Here is a 24,465-nt window from a genome sequence, read left to right on the forward strand (position 1 = left end):
TGAAAATTTTCTCTGTCACCACCATTTGAACCTCCAATCTCCTCTCTACAAAATCCCTCTCACTCCGACATATGATTTCTTGCCTATTATCAGCCACCACAAAGCTAGGGTTTTTTGTTCTTAGCTGATTTCTGGTGACGAATATTCAATCGGTCACCACTATTGGATCCACCGACCTCTACTCTACAAACCCCTCTTACCCTGACTCCTAGTAACTTGTCAAACCCCAGTTGAGAAAGTGAAGTATATTTGAGTATTTAACGGAATATAAACTTTGGGCGGGGTTGTGGTATTTTGAAGTTTTTTGGGTGGAAAAGTGTCATTAAGGCAAACCTCGGGTGGGAAAATGTTGTTTAGTCTAAATTTTATTATTTAATATACAAATAAGTTTTGGTCGATCCCATCCTAAAATTAGAAGACGTTGACAAATAAATCCTTGTCCAAACCGTCCATAACACACAAACTAATAGGTCATTGAATTGTTGCTTAAAATAAGTAAATAAAAATTAAGAGGCTTAATTAAGAGTTGATGTTACTAGCTTTGTGTCCATTTTTGTATTTAGTAAAGATTGACTCATAATCCAATTTTAGAAAACTTTCTCTCATAATCCCGATATGTCAGCTCCCAATTGATCAACTCGCAATTGGATAAGTGGGACCCATAGTGAGCTGATGGGACCTAATTACGAGCTGATCAATTATTTTCACATTGGAGTTGTGAGAGAAAATTTATAAGATTGGGTTATAAGTATAGTATTATCCTTTTGTATTTGTGCGATGAGTTATATAGTCTTGAGATGGATGATGGATGAGGTTCTATTCCTAATTCCTGATTCCTGATTATAAAGCTGTGCAGTCAATTGAACTTGCAAATACTGTTTTATGTAGTTCTGCTTCAACAAATTTATGAAAATACAGAAGTTTCCAGATCAGTCAGTGTTCTAGCAAATATACGTAGTTCCATCTTCACTGACAAGCTACGGACATGGCATTGACATAGAAAGTTTATTACGAATTAACCTAATTAGAATTGCAGGTCCGACCAAAATGAAGCACAAGAAACTCAAAGATTGATCACAACTCAGATTTTTACATATTCACATACTTTTGCTCTGATAGTACACGACTTACCAACTACAAAGTACAAACAAAAAATAAATGTCAGAGAACCTAGTATCCATTATAAGTAATAGAAACAAGATGAGGCACTTTCCCATTATCAAAAGGTAAGCTCACATATTCCTTGGAAAATTCCTCAGCAATCTCCATTGCAAGTTCTCCATGTATAGCTTTGCAATACATATACAACACTGTATTCGCCACAATGTTGTAAAGGAACAACAACATCAGCAATGTTGAAGCAATCACTATTTGTAACACAAATGCCCAACTCCACCCGTTACTGATACCACCAAAACGAGAAACTAAATCCAAGCTGCTCCAAATTAAAATCCCAACAAAAAATGCAAAACATAAACTCAAAGACAAAGCCATAAATCTATATCCATCCACCAAATTTGTACTTCTCTTCAATGGCTTAAACCCCCAGCTGGATCCACCACCACTACCACAGACACCAAAGCCCAATTTACTTGCAAATAAACCAAAATCAACAATAAAAAAGTAATGAGGAGCAAAACACACCCTACAAAGAAGGGAGAAGAGTACGAGTACTCACACTGAAAACCAACAAACTTAACGAACTTAACGACCAAAAACACCACAATCACAAAAAAGGCAATAATCACAGATACAATTATTTGACAAAGAACAGTGGTAGCAAGAAGAGGCAAAAAAGAAATGAAAATGGATTTAATAGCAAACATAACCTTGACAAGTCTACCATAGAAGCCATGGAAGACACTTGTTGTAAAAACACACACACAAACCTAACAAAACTAACAGATCAAGCAATCACAAAAAAGATTCAACACCACAATTTTACCGTGGTTCACCTTTCCAAGAATGGTGATCCAAATCCAACCAATTTTCAACAACAAACAACACAAAATATGCCCTAAACTAAAGCTCAAATTCGGCCAAACACAAATGGAAGCAATGTTGCACTTACTTGCAAATTTTAGGTTAAGACAAGAATGAACACTTCAAGCATAAAGGAATTCTACACCAACTTGAATCGATTCACCACCAAATCTCCTTGCCAAGACTTGGATAAAGAAATCTCAATAAGAACACAAAGTTCTCTCAATGGTTAAACCAAGTTTTTGATAATTTTCATGAACTACCATTACAAGGAGAATAGTTGCCTTTATATAGGCAATTACAAGGTTAAAAGAGTAATCAACAAATACATTACAAGAAAATGAAAAATAATAAATATTACACAAAAATTACAAGCCTTCCATTCAAAATTAAGGCCATACCCATTTAATGCAAAAAAGGGACATGATTCCCTAATTCTAGGGTTCATGTCTTTAACCACCCTATTAGTTGAAAAAACTAACTTTATTAGCCCAAAACTTGATCAATGATCCTAATCAAGTCTACTAATAAGGGTGCAAGAGATTGGGCCTTGAAGATCTTGCAATTGGATCCAATAAGGGTTCAAGTGGACTTTCCCCTTTGGAATGAGCATTGGGCCGAATGGGCTTACTTCAACACTTGGGCTTCTCTCTTGGTGGACTTGAGCTTCCTTTGTTGGGCTTGGACTTGAAATGGTTTGGGCCGAAGTGCTTGGGCTCTCTCTCCCCTTGGGACTTGCTTGGGCCGAATCTCCTCCAATGCTTTCCACACTCCACAATCCAAGTGTTTTAGGACTTGGAATGAAATTCTTTGATTCAACCGAATTAACAAGTGTTTTAGGACTTGCAATTCCTTGTCCACTCATGTTTACAAGTGTTTTAGGACTTGTAAACGTATCAAATGGGAAGGCTACGTCCACGTTGAGCTCCGGAAACAGGAGAAGCTCACTGCACTATTAAGAACCAGTTTACAAATTACAGACTCCAAATCAAATGATCCAAGAAAGAAACGCCGAAATCAATCAATCTTGTAACAACTAACCTAGAGAAATAACATTAAGATTCCCCAGCCCTTAGAGAGACAATAACCCTCTCCCATAATGACTAACACAATCACTCAAATTAGTTACAACGATCACGATTTCAAAACTAGACGAAAACCCTAAGAGAGCAATTTCCTTTAAACAACATATCGATCGAGAAGCTCTCTTTGAAGACTGAAGACTCATTTGCTTAAATACAATTGACCAGAATTAGACTAATTGAGCCGTTGGATCTCAAGATGACCGATGGTCCAAATTGATTCTTCTATTATCCTGAAACAACAGCGTATTACTTAGTTAAGTAACACGGCATCGTTTCAGTCTTCACACTTACAATCTCCACCTTGAAGACTTGAAACCAACTTCCCCATTTGACTCTCTTTAGTGCAGTTTACCTCAATTGATTCCCTCATAGCTCGGTTGTCTTCTGCTTATTTCATAAATAGCAAGTTCATGCAATGCTTGAACTTTGCTGGAGTGACAATTTTTGTTCCCATCCCTGCTGGATTTTCTTCAGCGGGAACCTTTCTTAGCTCAATCAATCCTTTGGTGATTAGGTCTCTGACGAAATAAAATCTTACGTCCACATGTTTTGTTCTTTCATGATAGATAGGATTTTTGCTTAACAATATAACACTTTGACTGTCTGAGAAGATAGTCACTCTGCTATCAGTCAGCTCAGCTTCTGTCAGTAGTCCTTGCATCCATATGGCTTCCTTGAAACCATCAGCCAGGGCTAGATATTCTGCTTCAGTCGATGAGAGAGCAACTAGGGGCTAGAGTTGTGATTTCCAACTGATGCAGTCTCCAAGTGTTAAACAATAGGCTGTAGTTGACTTCCTGCTATCCCTGTCACATACAAAGTCTGAATCCACAAACCCAACAAGATCAAGTGTAGATGTTCTTTTACAATATTCTAAGCGTATACATGCTGTACTGTTAATGTATCTGAGCACCCATTTTAGAGCAATCCAGTGATCACTCCTTGGGTTTGACATGTATCTACTCAACAGAGATATTGCAAAGGCTAAATCTGGTCTAATATTAATCATTGCATACATTACTGATCCTATCACATTAGAGTAAGGAACAACCTCCATTTGAATGGTTTTAGAAAGACTCTTAGGACACTGTGACTTAGACAATACAAAATGATTTGCAAGGGGCATTGACACATGCTTACAGTCAAACATTCCAAATTTAGAGACTAATTTCTACAGATATGATGTTTGATGGATTTTTAGAGTACTCTTGCTTGTGTCCCTATCTATGAACATTCCAAGAATTTTCTTAACCACTCCTAGGTCTTTCATATCAAATTCAGAGTTGAGTCTGACTTTTAATTCAGTTATCTTGGACTTTAATTTATTAATCAGGAGCATATCATCGACATAAAGCAGAAGGTAAATGGGCATGTTATCTTTCAGTGCAAAATAAAAACAGTTATCGTATTTGCTCCTAGTGAATCCTAAGTTGATTATAAAGGTATCAAATCTTTCATACCATTGTCTGGGCGACTGCTTAAGGCCATATAAGGACTTATGCAACCTACAAACATGGTCTGGCCTTTGATTATCTACAAAGCCTACTGGCTGAACCATGAAGATTTGCTATTTTAAATCACCATGTAGGAAAGCTGTTTTTACGTCAAGTTGCTCTACCTTTAGGTCTTGATAAGCTATAACAGACAACATCATCCTAATGGTCTTGTATTTGACTACGGGAGAGAAGACTTCATTGAAGTCTATGCCCTCCTTTTGGGTGTACCCTTTGGCCACCAGTCTAGCTTTGTATCTAGGGGGTTCATTTGTTGCTATACCCTCCTTAATCTTATACAAACATTTACACTAAAAAACTTTTTGATTTTTAGGTTTAGGAACAAGGGACCAAGTCCCGTTTACCTTTAGGGAATTCATTTCCTCTGTCATTGCTTGTCACCATTTGTCCATATCCTTTGAAGTCATTGCTTCTAAATATGACTCAAGTTCTGTTCTCAATACTTCAATTCCTGCCAGTAAGGCTGTATAGATAAGCTCTGCATATGAATACCTTTCTGGAGGCCTAATCTCCCTTCTGGTCCTATTCCTTGCTAGTTGGTATTCCTACAGTTCATCAAGCAAGGGGTATTGGGCCTCTCCTATTTCACCTTCTTCTTGGTCTGGTGCATCAGGTAATGTTTCTTCTTCTGGTGCAGGTTCATTTTCTAACTGGGTAACCTCTAGTTGCATGCTGGTTGCCTCCACCTTGATTGGTGTGGTGTCTGGCTGACCTGGTTGAGTTTCATTGTTGCTTGGAGAACCTGCATCATTGTTAGTAGACTTGCAAGGGAAATCCCCTTCATTACATATTACATCTCTGCTTACTATGATCTTTACCCTTGGGGCAGTTCTGTCCTACAGCCCATAGCCTTTAGTGCCCTCTTGGTATCCTAGGAGTACACACTTTATAGACCTAGACTCTAGTTTTCCATCACTCGTGTGTGCATATGCAGCACACCCAAACACCCTTAGGTGGCTTAGATTCAAGTCCCTCCCTGACCACTTAGATTCTGGGCATTTGAATTCTATGGAACTATTTGGGCTTCTGTTTATTAGATAAGCAACAGTAGTCAAAGCTTCTCCCTAAAAGGTTTTTGGAAGGCTTGAAGTAAACATGAGACACCTAACTTTTTCTAACAGGGTTCTGTTTATCCTCTCAGCAACCCCATTTTGCTAAGAGGTTTTCCTAACTGTTATGTGCTTCAAAATACCCTGATCTTTGCAGTAGTTATCAAACTTCACATTTCAAAACTCCAATCCATTATCTGTTCTTAAGGCTTTCACTCTTCTGTCAACCTAATTCTCCACAAGTGTTTTCCAAATTTTAAACTTAGTCAAAGCCTCATCTTTGGACTTCAGTAGGTAGACCCATACCTTCCTACTGAAGTCATCAACTATGGAGAGAAAATATGTATTTTCTCCATGAGACCTAACTCTCTCGGGTCCCCAAAGATCTGCATGAAGGTAGTTTAAGCAATTTTTAGATAGGTGTGTGCCTTTAATAAAGCTACCTCTATGTTGCTTTCCTAATACACATGTTTCACAAAAGTCTAGAGAGGTTATCCTATCTTTACCAAGCAAACCCTGTTGGCTAAGGATGTTCATACCCTTTTGACTCATGTGCCCTAGCCTCAGGTGTCATTTATCAGTTACACTTAGGTTAGAGGAGACCAATACATTATTTCTTTTCTCAGGGTGATAACAACCACACAATAGATACAACCCATTTTTCTTCAGTCCCCTCAACACAATGTGGTTATTCTTAAACACATTAATACGTCCCCCTTCAACTTTATAACTGTATCCTGATTCATCTAAAGTACCTAAGGATATTAGGTTCCTTTTTAATTCAGGGATGTATCTAACATTAGACAATATTATGAGCTTTCCATCATCCAATCTTAGGGTTATATTTCCTATTCCTAACACTTTGCAAGTGTTGTTATTACCCATAAAAACAGTTTCATATTCACCACCCCTAAAGTCCTGGAACCAATCTCTGTTAGGGCTCATGTGAAATGAGCATCTTGAGTCTAACACCCAATCTTGAGTTTGTTCTGTCCTAGACACAGTGAGTACTTCTGGGTTAGTAGCATTATTCCCTGCACAAGCTACTTACTCTCAGTGTTTATTGACTTTTGTTTTCTAATCCAATCATAGCAATTCTCTTTTAAGTGACCAGTTTTATTACAAGGAAAACATTTCCTAGGCTCCCCTTTCTTATTAGTACCTTTTCCTTTCTTCTTAGTCTTAGACCATGTGTTTCTTTGCATGCCATTAGAGGAACTTCCTAGTTCTGTTTTATCCTTTACAAACATATTATTTCCGTTTCTTTTCTGAACCTTCAACTCTAACTCCCTGGCTTTTAGTTCTACTATGATGAGATCTACACTAGGGACAGTACTAGAGTATTGTAAAGCCTTCTTGACTACTTGGTAGTCTTCTGTTAATGAGTTTAAAAGGATCATGGCCAAGCTTGTGTCTCCTAATTCTTGCTTAGTGCCTTTTAGGATTATAGTCATTTTCAAGAATTCATCTAGATTATCTTCTATTGACTTATTACTATCCATTCTATATGAAAATAGTTCACCCTTTAAAAAAGTAAGATTGGGTGCAGTTTGTAAAGTATACAGAGATTCGAGTTTACCCTAGAGTGTGATTGGAGCCTCCAATCCGTCCACTTCCCTCAGCACGTTGTCTGCCAGATTCATCACGATCAAGTTGTACTCCTCCTCGTCTATTTCTGCCTTTCTCTTTAACTTGTCCCCTAGCCATTTTTCTGTCTTCTTTTCGAGTGCAATCCCTACTTTATTATGTGATAGTAGGGCCTTCATCTTTTTCTTCCAAGAATTGAAGTCTATTTTCCCATCGTATTGGGAGATTTCCATGCGGGTTGAACTCACGATGCTAGAATCAGAAATTGGTTTCAATTCTTGACAATTTTCGGTTTGTTGATAACCTACAAACTCCTAAGAACCCTAGAACCTGACAATTTAGAAAATCCCCAAATTTGTCGAAACCCTAGAATTGAATTTTCCTAGATTAGGGATCTTGAAGTCACACTAGGCTCTAATGTAACCCGCTCTGATACCACTATTGTAAAAACACACACACAAACTAATAGAGATCGAGGTGCTGACCAAGCTGATATTCCCAAATATTCTCAAGATCCTTTGCAAGGAATTGGTGGTCCAATGACTAGGGCAAAGACAAAGAGGATGAAAGAGGCTTTGCAAGGCTTGATCATGGAAGTGCAATACAAAGAGGTTGTACTAGAAGACTCTTAAGACTAAATTTGAAGATTTCAAAGCTTCAATAAGGATGGTCTATTATCTTTTTATGCAAGGGGTAGATTCGGAAGATCAAGTTGGATGCAAGGATTAATTTAGGAATTAATTTTCGTTTATTTAATCTTGGGCTTTTTTTTTATGTTTTAATTATCATTAGATTCTTTAGTCTTTTAGTTATTTAAGGTTTATTTAAGCCCGATTCGCTTGTACTTAGGCCCAACCCATTTTTCAAATAACTGGGGTTTTCTTTTAGGGTTTGTCGCTTATAAAAAGAGGCAGCCATGTTATTTTTAGGGGACAGATTATTATCAATTGAAGTTTATTTTAGAAAACTATTTGCTTTGCTTTCTTGTGTTCTTGATTGAATGCTTGAATCTCGACTTACCAAAGGGAGTGATCAACCTTTGTGGCATCTCAAGATTAGGGTTTTAAGGACTTAGTTTCCTTAGGGTTCTAATTCAATCATCCTCAACACGTTCTTAGCAAACCAACTTGTTCCTATTCCATCATTTGGTATCAGAGCTTTGGTTGCTGGAAATAGGTTATTTATCTCCAACACTCTTTGTTTGCGTTCTTGATTAAAAAAAAAAAAAAAAAAAAAATTTGAGTTCGTCTTTTCATAGTTCTTCTGCGTTTTCTTTGAATTATGTTTCGTAGTTGTCTTTGGATTTCGTTTCGTAGTTCTCTTTGAATTCTTCCTTTCTTTTTAATTTTTCTTGTGCTTTATTTTCTGAGTTCAATTCATCTTTGTTCTTCAAAAAAAAAAAAAAAAGAACAAAGTGACAATTTCGAGTTGTTAAGTTTCCCATTCTTGTTCTCTTTGCTAAGTATCCTATTTTTGTTGAATTACTTTCCAATTCGTGTTTTTCTTGTTTGAGTTTCTTATTCTTGTTGAATTAGTTTCCTTTATTTTGTTGTAGTTTCCTTTTTATTTTGTTCTAATTTCCCTTTATTTTTGTTCTAGTGACTGTTTCAAGCATATACAAGGTTGTTTTGTGTCTTTTGCCTTCTTAATCATTTAGTGTCAATTCCAGTGATTTCATTCACACGTCTTTTGCTTCCTTTTAGAATTTTTCTTATTTTTCTTGGTTCTTTAGAGTCATCTTGGGTCTTTCTTTCTATTCACCGTTTGCCTCAACTAAGTTTTTAAAGTTCTGATTTTTGAGATTGTCACCATCTAATCGGTTGCTTCTTGAAATTTGTTGAATTCTTTGATTCTGTTAAGAACATAAAGGAGGTTGGCTTGGCTTTGAGTGGTAAAAGGCAAGAGAGATCATCATCAAGAAAAAGCCAACATAGTGTGAAACACAAGTGATAACAATCTGATTTGAGTGCAAACACGCGAGGAAGTGTGTGAGGAACAACACTTTTTATTTTATTTAATTTTACAGGTTGAAACCATGAGTAAGGAAGGAGGAGAACCACAAGAGGTTGACATGAAATTCTTCATCAAGGCTGTTAATGACCAATTTAAATTGCTGAATGCGAGATTGAATGATTTGGAGTCCTCTTCCAGTTCTAAATCACATAGAAGACATGAGTTCGACGAAGAAGACGAAGCTGATTCCGAAGTGGAGAGAACAAGTTATAAACGGGCCAAGAAGGTTGACTCCAAAGGAGATAACAATATAGGCAGTATAAAGATGGCAATTCCGACTTTTCAAGGAAAGAATGATCCTGAGCTATACTTGGAGTGGGAAAGAAAGGTTGAGCACGTATTTGATTGTCATAATTACTCCGAGGAGAAGAAAGTAAAGCTAGCAGCCGTGGAGTTTACAAATTACGCAGGTATATGGTGGGATCAATTAGCGACCAATAGGCACAGGAATGGTGAGAGGCTTATTCGGTCATGGGAAGAGATGAAGTTGGTGATGTGCAAGAGATTTATACCTAGCCATTACTATAGAGATTTGTATAGGAAGTTGCAAGGGCTGGTTTAAGGTTCCATGAGTGTAAAGGATTATTATAAGGAGATGGAAATCACCATGATTAGAGCAAACATAGAGGAAGACAGAGAAGCAACAATGGTTAGATTCATTGCTGGATTGAACAAGGAGATTGTTGACGTGGTTGCGTTGCAACATTACGTAGAAATGGAGGAGCTACTGCACAAAGCCATTAAAGTGGAGAAGCAAATCAAGTCCAAGAGGTTCAAATCTGGTTCGTCCTCTAGCTCTCCGTGGAGATCAAATTGGAAGGACAACAAAGCTGCCTTTAGAACAAAAGAAGAAGCAAAGTCAAAGAATTCGGTTGCTGTTCCTAAAGGTAAACCCGAAACTAAAACTCTTACTAAGTCACGTGATATTAAGTGTTTTAGGTGTCAAGGATTTGGACATATTACTTCTGAATGCCCAAACAAAAAGGTTATGGTTGTACGGGCAAATGGAGAAGTCAAAAGTGCTAACTCAAGTGACGATGAGATGCCACCATTGGAGGATTGTTCTGATGTTGAAGTGGAAGAACCTGTACATGGTGATTTACTTGTTACAAGGAGAGCCCTGAGTATATAGCCTAAGGATGAAGGAGATGAGGAGCCACGTGAGCATATTTTTCACAAAAGATGCCACATGAAGGATAAGGTATGTACGTTGATTATTGATAGTGTGAGTTGTACTAATGTTGCTAGTATTTTGTTAGTAGAAGAGTTGAATTTGAAGTGGAAGAAGCATGCTAAACCGTACAAGCTACAATGGCTAAATGACTGTGGAGAAGTGAAGGTAAACAAGCAAGTTCGGGTTCCTTTTTCAATTAGCAAGTATAAGAATGAGGTTCTTTGTGATGTGGCACCGATGTATGCTGGTCATATATTGCTTAGTCGACTGTGGCAGTTTAATAGGAGGGTGTCGCATGATGGGTACAAAAATTGTTATTCTTTTGTAATGAACAACCGAAAAGTTGTATTAGCCTCTCTCAAACCTTTGCAAGTTTATGAGGACCAGATTAGGATAGCAAAAGAGTGCAAAATGAGACAGAAACAATATTGTGAGCAAGAGGAAAATAGAAAGAGAGCAAGTGAGGTTGAGAGGAAAAAATGAGAGAAAAGTGAACAACATAGAGAGAACAATAAAAGAATGAGTGTACTTGCTGAAAAACATGAGGTTAAGAGTGTGATGATGGCAAGGCAACAAGTACTTGTAATTATATACAAGGATGTTCATTTTTCTACTAACGACCTTAACTTATCTTTGCCTAGTGTTGTCGTGTCTTTATTGCAAGAATTTGAGGACCTATTTCCTGAAGAGATTCCTCATGAATTACCTCCTCTAAGAGGAATTGAGCATAAAATAAACTTCATACCTGGTTCTGCCATACCAAATCGACCTGCTTATAGAGTTAATCCCAAGGAAACGAAGGAGATACAAAGGCAAGTGGATGAGTTGTTGCAGAAGGGATTTGTAAGGGAGAGTCTCAGCCCATGTTCAGTTCCTATCCTCTTAGTCCCAAAGAAAGATGGAACATGACACGTGTGTGGATTGCCGAGCTATTAACAAGATAACGATAAAGTATAGACATCTTATCCCCAGATTAGATGATATGCTTGATGAATTGCATAGCTCTCAATTGTTTTCTAAAATTGATTTAAAGAATGGCTATCATCAGATTCGCATGAAAGAGGGAGATGAATGGAAAACTGCATTTAAAACTAAATATGGATTGTATGAGTGGTTAGTAATGCCTTTCGATTTAACTAATGCACCTAGTACATTCATGAGGTTAATGAACCATATCTTGCGTGCTTTCATGGGAAAATTTGCGGTAGTTTACTTTGATGATATTTTAGTTTATAGCAAAAATTTGGATGAACATGTGAAACACTTGCATGTTGTGTTTAGTGTGTTGAGGGAGCACCAATTGTATGCTAATCTTAAGAAGTGCACGTTTTGCATGGAATCTGTTGTGTTTCTTAGATTTATTATTAGTTTGCAAGGTATTAGTGTTGATGAAGAAAAAGTAAGGGCAATAAGGGACTGGCTTACACGTAAGAATGCGAACGAGGTGAGAAGTTTCCATGGTTTAGCAAGTTTTTATCGAAGGTTTGTTAAAGATTTTAGTTCTATTACTGCACCTTTGAATGAACTTGTTAAAAAGAATGTTGTTTTTAAGTGGGATGATATGCATGATCAGGCTTTCAAAACTTTGAAAGAAAAGCTAACTAATGCACCTTTGTTGTGTTTGCCTAACTTTGATAAAGCTTTTGAGATAGAATGTAATGCATTCGGGATTGGAATATGAGCTGTTTTGATGCATGATTCCAAACCAATTGCTTATTTTAGTGAAAAGTGATGTGTGTTTCCTACAACATGCAATGATAGCAAGTGCACTAGTCGTACTAACTAATAAAGTGATGAGTGAGTATCGTTCCCACGAGGATAGTGTTACTAAGTACTGACTTTTCTAGTTAAAGTCCTAATTGAAGCAACAATAAATTGGATTGATGGACTTTTAACAAACTAAAAACAAAAGCAAACCCAACAACTTAATTAATTAAACAATTCTAAAAAAAAGCTAGAAAATGCTAGGGTGTTGATTTCACCTAGATACACTAACCCAAATCATAGAATCTATTAGCCAAATTCTAATTCCTTGATTGAAAATAAATTCCCTAAGTTATAAAACATACCTTCTCAGGCTACATTTTCCTACTTATCCCTATTAAGCTTCCGCACCCAACAAATTGAAGATTAATAGTTCAAAGTCTTTTAAGCTTTATGGAATTCTATCTAGATTTCATAGATCGCTAAACCTATCTCTAGCATTTGCTAATCTACGGTATTTATCCCAAGAGGCACAATCACAAATCACTTCTCAGTCTCATTATGAACAACACACATTTGAATAGTGATCAAGCATTCAAAAGTCATTAAGCAAAGAGATAAACACTCAATCATGAAATTAAAACTCAAAGTAAATCAATTCATATAAATTTGAATCATTGTATCAAGATTACATCAAACCCTAGCTAAACAACTCAGTTCATAGTCAAAAACGAAATAAAACAACAAAAACAACTTGAATCAAGATTCATCATTGAAAAACAAACAAAAGATGGAGAAATCTTCTCTAATTTGAAGCTCAAATCTTCAATAATCTTCTCCTTCCATGAGCTGCCTCCCAAATGACGAACCAAGACCCTTTTTCTTTTCTTTTCGCTCTAATTTATACCTCTTTCACTTAAGGACCAAACCCTAGCAAGCCAAAACGCGTCGTTTTATTTTTAAATCTGACGCAGGTTTCGCCACGGCGAAGCTTTGTCTTCGCTGCGGTGAATAATTTCGGGCCAAATATGAGTATGATAGAATCTGAATCTGGAAAAGTGTTAAACATATTAATTGTAGCCCTTTAAATTATCTTTCCGGTCGTTCAAGAATCAGCACAATCCAAGGTCTACAACTCAAGTTATGGCAGAAATACTAAAGAACGTCCAAAGACGTTTTTCTGCAGTCCCCAGCGTACTTTTCACAACTTCAAGCCAAGTTTTCACCATTTTTCAGTCAGAATTAGGAAAAACCCAAAACATGAAAGTTGTAGCTCTTCTTCTTAGCTTTGCAAAGCTTCTTAGTTCAGGTCATTCCGAGTTTCCAAGCTCAACTTACACAATTTACGCTCAAAACTGTCATTTATGCTCAAAATCATCGTTTAGGCCTGCAAAGACAAATTAATAGAATTAGGTAGCAATTATGGCCCAAATTGAATGAAAAGTATCCTAAATCCTATCAAAATTCAATGCAAAATTATAGTGTAAAATATGATTATCAAAAAGCTAAGTGGGGCAGCGTTGAATTATCCTACTTACGACAAGGAGCTTTATGCATTAGTGAGAACTCTTCAAACATGGCAACATTACTTGTGGCCGAGGGAATTCATCATTCATTCCAATCATGAGAGCTTGAAGTTCTTGAAGACCCAAGGTAAGCTTAATAAAAGACATGCTAAGTGGTTGGAGTTCATATAAACGTTTCCTTATGTAATCAAATACAAGCATGGGAAGGAAAACGTTGTGGCTGATGCATTGTCTAGGAGGTACGTATTACTTACTTCATTGAAAACTAAATTACTTGGATTTGAATTGCTTAAGGATTTGTATGCCAATGATTCTGATTTCAGCCAAGTATGGAATGCATGTGATAAGTGTGCGTTTGGTGATTTTTATAGGCATGAAGGATTTCTATTCAAGAAAGATAAATTATGTGTGCCTATTTATTATATTCATAAGTTGATTGTTAGGGAAAGTCATAGGGAAGGTTTGATGGGTCACTTTGGTGTTCTAAAGACTTTAGATATATTATGTGAGCATTTTTATTGGCCTAATATGAAGCATGGTATGCAATCTGTTTGTGATAAGTGCATTACATGTAGGCAAGCAAAATCTAAAGTTAGACCGCATGGCTTGTATACCCCTATACCTGTACCTAATCAACCTTGGATTTATATATCTATGGATTTTGTTTTAGGATTACCAAGGACTCAAAGTGGTAAGGATGGCATATTTGTTGTTGTTGATAGGTTTAGTAGAATGGCTCATTTTATTACATGTTCTAAAACAAACGACGCAACACATATTGCTGATTTGTTCTTTAAAGAAGTGGTTCGTTTGCATGGGTTGCCTAAGACAATTGTTAGTGATAGAGATGTTAAGTTCCTAAGTCATTTTTGGCGCACTTTATGGAATAAATTAGGAACCAAATTGTTAGTTTCTACTGTTGCACATCCTCAAATGGATGGTCAAACTGAAGTAGTTAATAGGACACTCACTACTTTGTTGCGTGCTATCATTCAAAAGAACTTAAGGCGGGAGAAATGTTTGCCACATATTGAGTTTGCATATAATAAGACTGTTCATTCTACTTCTTTATTTTCTCCTTTTGAAATTTTTTATGGCTTTAATCCTTTAACACCTGTGGATATTTTACCTTTGCCTACTAATGAGCATGCTAATCTTGATGGTAAGAAAAAGGCAGATTTTGTGAAAGATTTACATGCCAGAGTTCGGGCCAACATTGAAAGGAAAAATGAGTAATATGCTAAGCAAGCCAATAAGGGGCGTTTGAAGGTTGTCTTCCAACCCGGAGATTGGGTTTGGGTGCACATGCGTAAGGAGAGGTTTCCCACACAAAGGAAATCAAAATTGCAGCCTCGAGGAGATGGACCTTTTCAAGTCTTGGAGCGGATCAATGATAATGCCTACAAGCTAGATTTGCCAAGCGACTATGGTAATGTTAGTGTAACTTTTAATGTTGCTGATTTATCTTTGTTTGATGTAGGAGATTCAAGGACAAATCCTTTCGAAGAGGAGGAGAATAATGGAGATTGAGGTGCTAACCAAGTTGATGTTCCCAAATATTCTCAAGATCCTTTGCAAGGAATTGGCGGTCTAATGACAAGGGCAAAGACAAAGAGGATGAAAAAGGCTTTGCAAGGCTTGATCATGGAAGTGCAATACAAAGAGGCTGTACTAGAAGACTCTAAGCCTAAATTCAAAGATTTCAAAGCTTCAAAAAGGATGGTCTATTATCTTTTTATGCAAGGGGTAGATTCGGAAGATCAAGTTGGATGCAAGGATTAATTTAGGAATTAATTTTCGTTTATTTAATCTTGGGCTTTTTTTTATGTTTTAATTATCATTAGATTCTTTAGTCTTTTATTTATTTAAGGTTTATTTAGGCCCAATTCGCTTGTACTTAGGCCCAGCCCATTTTTCAATTAGCTAGGGTTTTCTTTTAGGGTTTGTCGCTTATAAAAAGGGCAGCCATGTTATTTTTAGGGGACAAATTATTATCAATTGAAGTTTATTTCAGAAAGCTATTTGCTTTGCTTTTTTGTGTTCTTGATTGAATGCTTGAATCTCGACTTATCAAAGGGAGTGATCAACCTTTGTGGCGTCTCAAGATTAGGGTTTTAAGGACTTAGTTTCCTTAGGGTTCTAATTCAATCATCCTCAACACGTTCCTAGCAAACCAACTTGTTCCTATTCCATCACAAACCTAACAAAACTAACAGATCAAGCAATCATAGAAAAGATTCAACACCACAATTTTACCATGGTTCACCTTTCCAAGAATGGAAGGCTACGTCCACGTTGAGCTCCGGAAACAGGAGAAGCTCACTGCACTATTAAGAACTAGTTTACAGATTACAGACTCCAAATCAAATGATCCAAGAAAGAAACCCCGAAATCAACCAATCTTGTAACAACCAACCTAGAGAAATAACACTAAGATTCCCTAGCCCTTAGAGAAACAATAACCCTCTCCCAAAATGACTAACACAATCACTCAAACTAGTTACAACGATCACGATTTCAGAACTGGATGAAAACCCTAAGAGAGCAATTTCCTTTACACGGTATATCGATCGAAAAACTCTTTCTGAAGACTGAAGACTCATTTGCTTAAATACCATTGACTAGAATTGGACTAATTGCAGCCGTTGGATCTCAAGATGACTGATGGTCCAGATTGATTCTTCTATTATCCTGAAACGACATCGTATTACAGTAACACGGCATCGTTTCAGTCTTCACACTTACAACACTATAGGTGATAGAACCAGCAGTGCAGAGAGATAAAACAAAGGTAAAAACCGAGAAGAAGAGAGTGAAAAGAAGGCTTTGTTTGTCAAACTTTAGAGTAGGGGGGTGGTGGAACGATAAAAAGCGTGGCTAAGAAGAGTTCTGGAGTTGTTTGTAGTTAAGTGAAGAAGGAGTTGTCGGAGGGTAAGGAAAGCGGCGATGAAGAAAGACAAGGGGAAAAGGAAGAGGACTGAGAGAGCTAGGAAGTGACATGAGTGTGCTTTGATTATGCGTTTCGATTCGGAGAGGATGGTGCAGAGACTGAGATGTGGCATTGACGTGGTGGATTAGACATAAAGAAAACACTGTAGAGAATGACGACGATGAGGATGAGGATGACGAAGAAACAAAGAAAAAGTGGAGATGGGTGATGGTTTGTAGTTTAACTACAAAGGATGGCGTCCAATGAGATTGATTGGCTTGCTTATAAGCTCATTTTAGTTTGTTTTAGTAAGGAAACTTCCTAAAGGTTTAAATGGTAAAGAGACAAGATTAGTAAATTATGATAGCGATCTTTTTTTTTTTTTTTTTTTTTTAAAGTGATTTATACCTACTTAAGAATTTTATAACATGTATTCAAAATTTCAAATGAGAAAAAATCTTCATTATATAAAGAGGAATGGTCAATTAGACCTTAGAGATATTTGATTACCCCTCTGTTCAGCCATTTCAAATACAGAATTCGTTACTGTTAGTATAAGTCTCACATTGATTAAGAGATGAGGATTTTGGTCGCTTATATAACACAAAAAGAGTCCCTCATCATCCAAAGACGCATTTTTAGGACAAAACCTTGTGACCCTTGCTTCTCAAAGCGGACAATACTTTTATAAAACTTTATGAAATCCTTGCTTTCAGAAGGCCAAAATTGTTAGGTTTTAAGTGTTGAATAATTATTGGTATTTCAAAAAGAATTAAGAGAGCTGTTGTTATTTTTATTCCATTTGACCAATTATTCCTAGACTTTAGCAATGAGTTTTACTAACGGTTGGATTTAGCATTATCATTGACTTCTTCACAACGTTTATAAGCCTTATCTTTCTTTTATCTTTCCTCAATCACAACGTTATAATAAAAAGAGTACTAACCTTGATAGGGGCGGATCCAACCCCTCATATTTAAAAAAAAAAAAAAAAATTACTAATATATGGGTCAACAAAAAATTTATATATATATAAATAAGCACACATCGTATTAAAGTTTAAAACGCTCTCTACTCTTCTTCTTCACTGCTCTATCTACTTTTTATGATTTTATCCCTAAAATTATTTACTCTCTTATTTTCTCATTCTCTTTCTTATGTTATTCGTTCTTAAAACTTTTGAAGACTGAAATTGTTGAAGCTTTCACTACTCAAGGTGCCATAATTAGCTTTGTTTTCTGTTTTATCAGTTTTAGTATGCGTATTACTCATTTCAATTTAGTTTATTTTAGGGTTGAATCATGCTTGTTTTTTAAAAGGTTTTTTATTCTAATTTGAGGGAAAAAGACATGGATCTTGTGAGTTTATTTTGTGTTTTGTGTTTAAGAATGTTCATGCTTTCCCAAATTAAAACCTTAATTATATTTTAAAGGAAGTTATTTTTCACCCTTCACCCACCACTTTTTTACATTTCAAATGTCATTGTTCAACTGCTCAAAAATATTAAAGAAATTTGAGTTAGTATCTATGTTTATACCAAAAAATTCCCTTTTTTTTTTTTTATTAATTCCTATTAAAAGTCAACACAACGTCGACTTGATTAAAGTTTTGGTTGACTTTAGTTTAGGTTAGGTCTGATCAAAATCATGAAAATTTATAATATAATCTTTGGAAGCCAAAAAAAAAAAAAAAAATTAAAAGAAGGTTTACTTAATACATTTACTCAAAATTTTGCTTCTCATAGATTTATTCAAGTAGGAAAGTATTGTAATATTACATTGTTGTTCTTTCAGGTTCTTGATATTGTATTGTTATTTTTGTTTAAGGTTTGGTGATTTTTTTAAATTTTTTACTAGTTGTTTGGTAAACAATGGCAAAGTCGTAGAGGCCCTCACTCAACAAAAATCCTGAATCTGCCAATGATCCTTGACTTCTTTACGAGCCTTATCCTATAATTTATTAGTAATAATTTCAAATTTAGTAACAAAATAAATTATTACCAATAGGTTTAAGCCATTGTTCACCTCCAAATCCTTCATTACATTCTGCCATACATCTCCACTAAAAGCCTAGAATTACGTTCTAATTGGAAAAGGTTTTATAAAAATGGTATTACAATTAGGAAGACATAAGCTTTTATTTTATTTTATTTATCTTTATATATGATAACAATTCCATAAAAGAAAATTTTAAATACAAAAAGATAAATAAAATTAAATTGATTTCAATCCAGCAAGAGAATCTGTCTCATACACTTTGTTTTTCTATTACTTCACCAAAATTTTTATCAGAGACAATACAAGAAACAAAGTACTTCTGAGACATTACAAAGCACAAAAATCTAATAACCTTTAAGAAGAGGTACTTTTCCATCATCAAAAGGCAGGCTTACATATTCCTTTGCAAAAAAATCCTCGCTTATAATTTCCCCATTAACAGCAGCCTTGCAATGTATATACAACACAGTATTGGCCGCTGCGCACGCGAGGAACACCCAAATAATTAGCAAATGTGTAGTCGTCAAAGATAGAAACACAAGTGCCAAATCCCACTTATCATCAAAATCCATACCAAACAAAGTTGTACTCCATAGCGAACTGATCCAAACTAGAAGCCCAGTCATCATTAAGAAATACAAATACAAAGACAAACCCGTCGACTTATATTCATTTATTAGAGTTGCACTTCTCTTTAAAGCCTTCACGCCCCAGCTTGATTCAACCACCACAATCACAGGCACCAAACTCCACTTCACTCCCAAATAAACCAAAACAAACAGATAAACAATCAAAATAACCAATCCAAAACATATAAAATAAGGAGAAGAGTACTCATATTGATCGAACCCAACAACCTCAGCAAATTTAACAACCGAAAACAAGAAAACTGCAAAAATAACAAGAACCCCGGATAAAATTATATGACAAAGAGAAGTGGTAACGAAGAGAGGCAGAAAAGAGTTAAAAATGGATTTGATAGCAGATACAAACTTGACCGGTCTACCGTAGAATCCTTTGAAGACACTGTAGGTGATGGAGGATGTAGCGCAGAGTGATAAAACAAAAACAAAGGCTGTGTAAGAGAGTGCGAGAATAAGACTTTTTTGGTCTAGGAGAAGGAATTGAGGTTTGAGGATCGGGTAAAGGGAGATAGAGTAAGATATAGGGACGAGGAAGAGGACGCCGAGAACCTTGAAGTGAAGTGAGTGTTCCTTGATTATGCGATTTGATTCAGAGAGGATTGTGTGGAGGCTGACCGGAGGAATTGACATGGTGGGTGATGAGAGACAGACACACTGTAGAGAAGGATGATTATGAATTTATGAAGAAGAAGAAGAAGAGAGATGGTGTTGTGTTTGGAACCATTCAATTATATCGTCGTTTTAGTAAATTATTAATTTGACCAAGTGAACAACTTGTCTCCCACGTATTGAGTTGACCTACGGGAAGACAAAATAAAAGTGAAAATTCCCTTGATTTTATGCCAACTTGAATTGATGAAAACTAGAAGATGAATAGGTCATATTCTTGACTTTTGATAGGATGAATAAATTAATTACGTTAAGTTTTGGTTGGTAAAACATAACAATTTTGGATTATTGATAAATATATATGGTTAATTAAAAGGATTATTGATAAATATATATGGTTAATTAAAAATAAACAACTTTTTCCCACCCAAGGTTTTTCTTAATGACATGGCCCTCCCCAAAAGTTGCAAAATACCACTTTCCCACCTAAAGTTAATATTCTGTTATTACCTAAAACCGATTTTAATGACGAAGATTTTCTCTGTCACTATCATTTGAACCTTTGACACCTGATTTCTAACTAATCATCAGCTACCACAAAGCTAAAATTTCCCATTTTTAGTTGATTTTTAGTGACGAATATTCAATTAGTCACCACCATTGGATCCATCAACCTCCAGTCTACAAACCCATCTTACTCTGGCTCTTGATAACTTGTCGAACCCCAATTGAGAAAGTGAAGTGTATTTGGATATTTAACTAAATATAAACTTTGGGTGGGAAAGTGGCATTTTGAAACTTTTTGGGTGGGAAAGGTAATTAAGGCAAACCTTGGGTGGGAAAATTGTTTACTCTAAATTTTATTATTTAATAGACAAATAAGTTTTGGTTGACCCCATCCTAAAATTAGAAAATGTTGACAAATTAATCCTTGTCTTGTTGTCCAAACCGTTTATAGCACACAACTAATATGTCATTGAATTGTTGCATGGACAACTTATCTAAATATTGTATAATTTTTTATTGCATACTTCTTTTTAGAATATTAAGAGAAATGTGTTTAATTGGTTGGAATAAATTGGTAGGTATGTTATATTAATATATTTGGTTAAAATGAATAAATTAGTTGGTATATTGTATAAATTACTAAATTGCCCTCCTTTTTAAATATAAAATAATATTATTTATATCATTATTTTTTGAATAATTTCTTTTAACCCCCAATATTTCAGATTTAGCTAAAGCATCGTAACAACAAAAAAGTTTAAAAATTAATAAAAACACCTCCATCCACCCCAAGCTACTATTGGTGGCTTGCCACCATTGCTAGCAGTGGTGATAGTGGAGATCTTGTTGTGAAAAGGCCACATCTTTGGCCGTGAAACGACCGTTTTTTCACGGCCAAATATATGGCCTTTTCATGGCTAGATCTAGCCATTTTCGACTTTAGCGGTGCATGACTAGCCAGATCCGGCCAGTCATGCACCATTTTGTCGCCGTCGGTAGTGGTGGCCAGTGGCTAGTAGTGGTGGCCAAATTTGGCCACCATCCTTGGGTAGTTTTTTTAAATTCTAAGGGTATTTATGTCCTAAAAACTTTGTATATAAGGATAAAAGAGTCCATTAGTATTTTTGTAAATTGTTTTTAAAACAAGGGTATTATTATCTTAAAATTTTATTAATAAGGGATAAAATTGTAACAAAAATAAGATTACCAAGTAATCTTAAAATACTTAAGAAAATTGAGGTAATTCAAATTACTTCATATATTACCTACAATAACGACTATTAGTTTTGAAAAAAAACTAGAATCTTATATTACTTGACAACTAAACGTGATAATCAAGTAATATAAGATGATATTACCTCAATGATCCTCTATTACCCCTAACCGAACACACACTTCAAGTAATTTGGGTGAGAATCATATCTCATATTAAATTATCCATTGTGATATATATATATTTATATATTAAGAGGCTTAATTAAGAGTTGTTATTACTAGCTTTGTTGAGTATCGGTCTATTTTTGTATTTAATAAAGATTGATTCACAATCTAATGTTACAAATTTTTTTTCACAATACCAACGTGTCAGTTCGTAATTAGGCAAGTGTGACTCATAGCGAGATGAATTAATTTTTGAGTGGACCAATTGATACTATATTAGAGTTGTGAGAGAAAGTTTTAGAGATTGGATTGTAAGTGTTGTACCATCCTTTTGTATTTGTACGGTGAGTTATACAGTCTTGAGATGGATGATGTATGAGACTCTATGCCTAAATCCTAATTCCTGATTATAAAGCTGTGCAGTCAATTGAAGAGCAGCTTCTATTCGTGCATAGCTTTTTGTAGCATAGCAGTGTAAAGTTTTTTCATTCACACGCTGTAAATGCCACCATCACTCCTCCGAAGACCCAAAGCACACGTTTAGCACAAATCCATTTCTTCTAAAGCCGTGAAATCAGTTTTTGAACTTCTTTCTTGTTGCTCTGTAGCCCGCTTTTTTGCCTGTTGCCACCGTTTCAATGTCGTGACGCTCAGGTTTTTTTACTTTTTAGCATTACCAGATCTATTTGAGTTTTTTTAAAGCCCATTATGATTCGCATTCTTTATTTTCAGTTACATAGGATCCGATGAGCAGATAACAGCTGTGTGTACTTTGTAGATATTTTGATAAAAACTGAGCTCTCTAATTGTACTTCTCCTTGGATTAGATTGGATCACTTAAAAATGGAGGGATCTGAAGATACCCATTTGCAAGATCTTGAGTTAGAATCATCTAATCATGGTAACGATGTCAGTGATCCCCATTTTCATGCCACGAGCGCTTTAGAGATATTGAGAGAAACTGTTAGGATTCTCCGGTTTAATTGTTCGGCTTTTATGCTTATTGCTGCGCTGTTAATTTGCCCAGTTTCAGCGCTTCTTTTATCAAAAGTGTTAGTTGATCGGAGCATTGTGAAGAAACTTACTGTTAGGCTCTTGTTGGTAGCTAAAGCTAGCGGTCTCCAACTGAGGCCTTTTATCAAACAGTTGAGTCATAACATCTCTGAAATGGCTGTTTCCTCCACAATGTGCTTTCCTATGTTTATTACACTGTCCTTGTTGTCAAAAGTTGTTGTTGCTTATTCTGTAGATTGTACTTATTCAAAGAAACAGGTCGACTTTTCTAAGTTTTTTGGTGTAATTCGCAAAATTTGGAGGCGGCCTGTGGAAACGTATTTGTGGGTGTGTATGGTGATTTCAGGTTGCCTCACGACATTCTTTGTGCTTCTTGTTGCTGTGTGTAGTTCACTTTCTGTTGTTGGCTTTGCACCTTTAGTTGGGTATGCGGCAATAATTGTGGGGTTGGTGTTTTCAGTCGTTTTTGCAATTGCTATTATCATTTGTAATACTGGAATTGTTATCTGTGTGTTGGAGGATGTTTCAGGGGCACAGGCATTGCTTAGGTCAGGGTATTTGATTAAGGGCCAGACTCAGGTGGGTCTGGTGATATTTTTAGGATCAACGATTGGGATGGCGTTTATTGAGTGGTTATTTGATCATAGGGTGACGACCCTGAGCTATGGAGATGGATCTTCAAGGTTATGGGAAGGGCCTCTTTTGGTGATGATGTATTCATTTGTGGTGCTTATTGATTCCATGACGAATGCAGTTTTCTACTTCAGTTGCAAGTATTATAGAACAGAAGCCTCCAGTGCTGAATGTCAGTCAATTTTAGAAACTGAAGCCATTTCAGATGAACCAACAGGTAACAAATGATGACATCTTGCAGTTTGGTGCTTTGTTTTGTTATCCATGGAACTTTCTTCTCAGCTAAAATATGGAGATGGGAAATTTGATGAGGCATTGCTGACTTATTTGTCTGTCATGATTCATTTCGATGAGGAGTCGTGTCTAATAAATTGGTAGACCTTAGCATACAAGGTTTTGTGGAAGGTGATATGCTTATTACTTTCAACTCCGTCGTCTACTTCATTTAAGGGCTGTAGTTGATTTTCCATCAATTTGCAAGGGGATAGAATGAAAAGGCATATGGAGTTGAAATGTTGAATAATTCCAAAATTAAGGGAAAATGCAGGATTACCGGATGGAAAATTTCTGGAAATTATAGATTTTTCTAGTCGTTGTAGTTTCTAGTAGCTTCTTGTGAAATATTCATATCCTATTACTATTTCCAGATATATAGAGTTATTTCCAATTGTTACAACTTTATTTGTTAGCTTGCTGTTGTTTAAGAAATTAATAACATGGTAAAAAATTTAGCTTTGGATGATAACTGGTATTAGGAATGATCAATGAACTTGTGAACTTCCTCAAAAAGTAGAGCATATGAATCAGGAATTTCTGTGTTATGCATTGCAAAAATCTGTTCGTTGCAAGGAGCATGTGAATGCCATAAAACAATATTAGATAGAACAAATCCATGATTTATCATTTCTGTTTCATTTTTCTAAATTGTTTGAAAGGATTGTGATTTTCTGTATTGTTTTAAAGTGCACTGCATTATAGTTTGTCATTCACATTCATTCAGGAGTTGCTTTTTCTGCAGCTTCAAATGTTTTGATGCCTTTCTATCTCTGAATGATCATGGAGTTCAATTACATTATAAAAAAAGCATATGGATTAGCATGTGAAAAATTCAGGGCTG

The 24,465-nt window shown here is 35.8% G+C and overlaps 2 protein-coding genes across 2 annotated transcripts; one reads left to right on the plus strand and one right to left on the minus strand.

Annotated features, from left to right (window-relative positions):
- Positions 1–18,792: 18,792 nt before the first annotated feature.
- Positions 18,793–19,853, minus strand: LOC116120620. The gene has a single exon (XM_031406585.1). It carries the CDS (start codon positions 19,833–19,835, stop codon positions 18,906–18,908), a length of 930 nt encoding a protein of 309 aa, XP_031262445.1. The 5' UTR covers positions 19,836–19,853; the 3' UTR covers positions 18,793–18,905.
- A 2,258-nt stretch (positions 19,854–22,111) lies between these two features.
- Positions 22,112–24,096, plus strand: LOC116120600. Its single transcript, XM_031406565.1, has 2 exons — positions 22,112–22,355; positions 22,434–24,096. Exon 2 carries the CDS (start codon positions 22,545–22,547, stop codon positions 23,574–23,576), a length of 1,032 nt encoding a protein of 343 aa, XP_031262425.1. The 5' UTR covers positions 22,112–22,355; positions 22,434–22,544; the 3' UTR covers positions 23,577–24,096.
- The last annotated feature ends 369 nt before the right edge of the window (positions 24,097–24,465 follow it).

Source organism: Pistacia vera, unplaced genomic scaffold (genome assembly GCF_008641045.1).
Source record: "Pistacia vera cultivar Batoury unplaced genomic scaffold, PisVer_v2 Contig94, whole genome shotgun sequence".
Taxonomy (NCBI): Eukaryota; Viridiplantae; Streptophyta; class Magnoliopsida; order Sapindales; family Anacardiaceae; genus Pistacia; species Pistacia vera.

Coding starts and splice junctions, on each gene's coding strand:
- LOC116120600 (XM_031406565.1), top strand. CDS start 22,545: ATGGAGGGATCTGAAGATACCCATTTGCAAGATCTTGAGTTAGAATCA.
- LOC116120620 (XM_031406585.1), bottom strand. CDS start 19,835: ATGTCAATTCCTCCGGTCAGCCTCCACACAATCCTCTCTGAATCAAAT.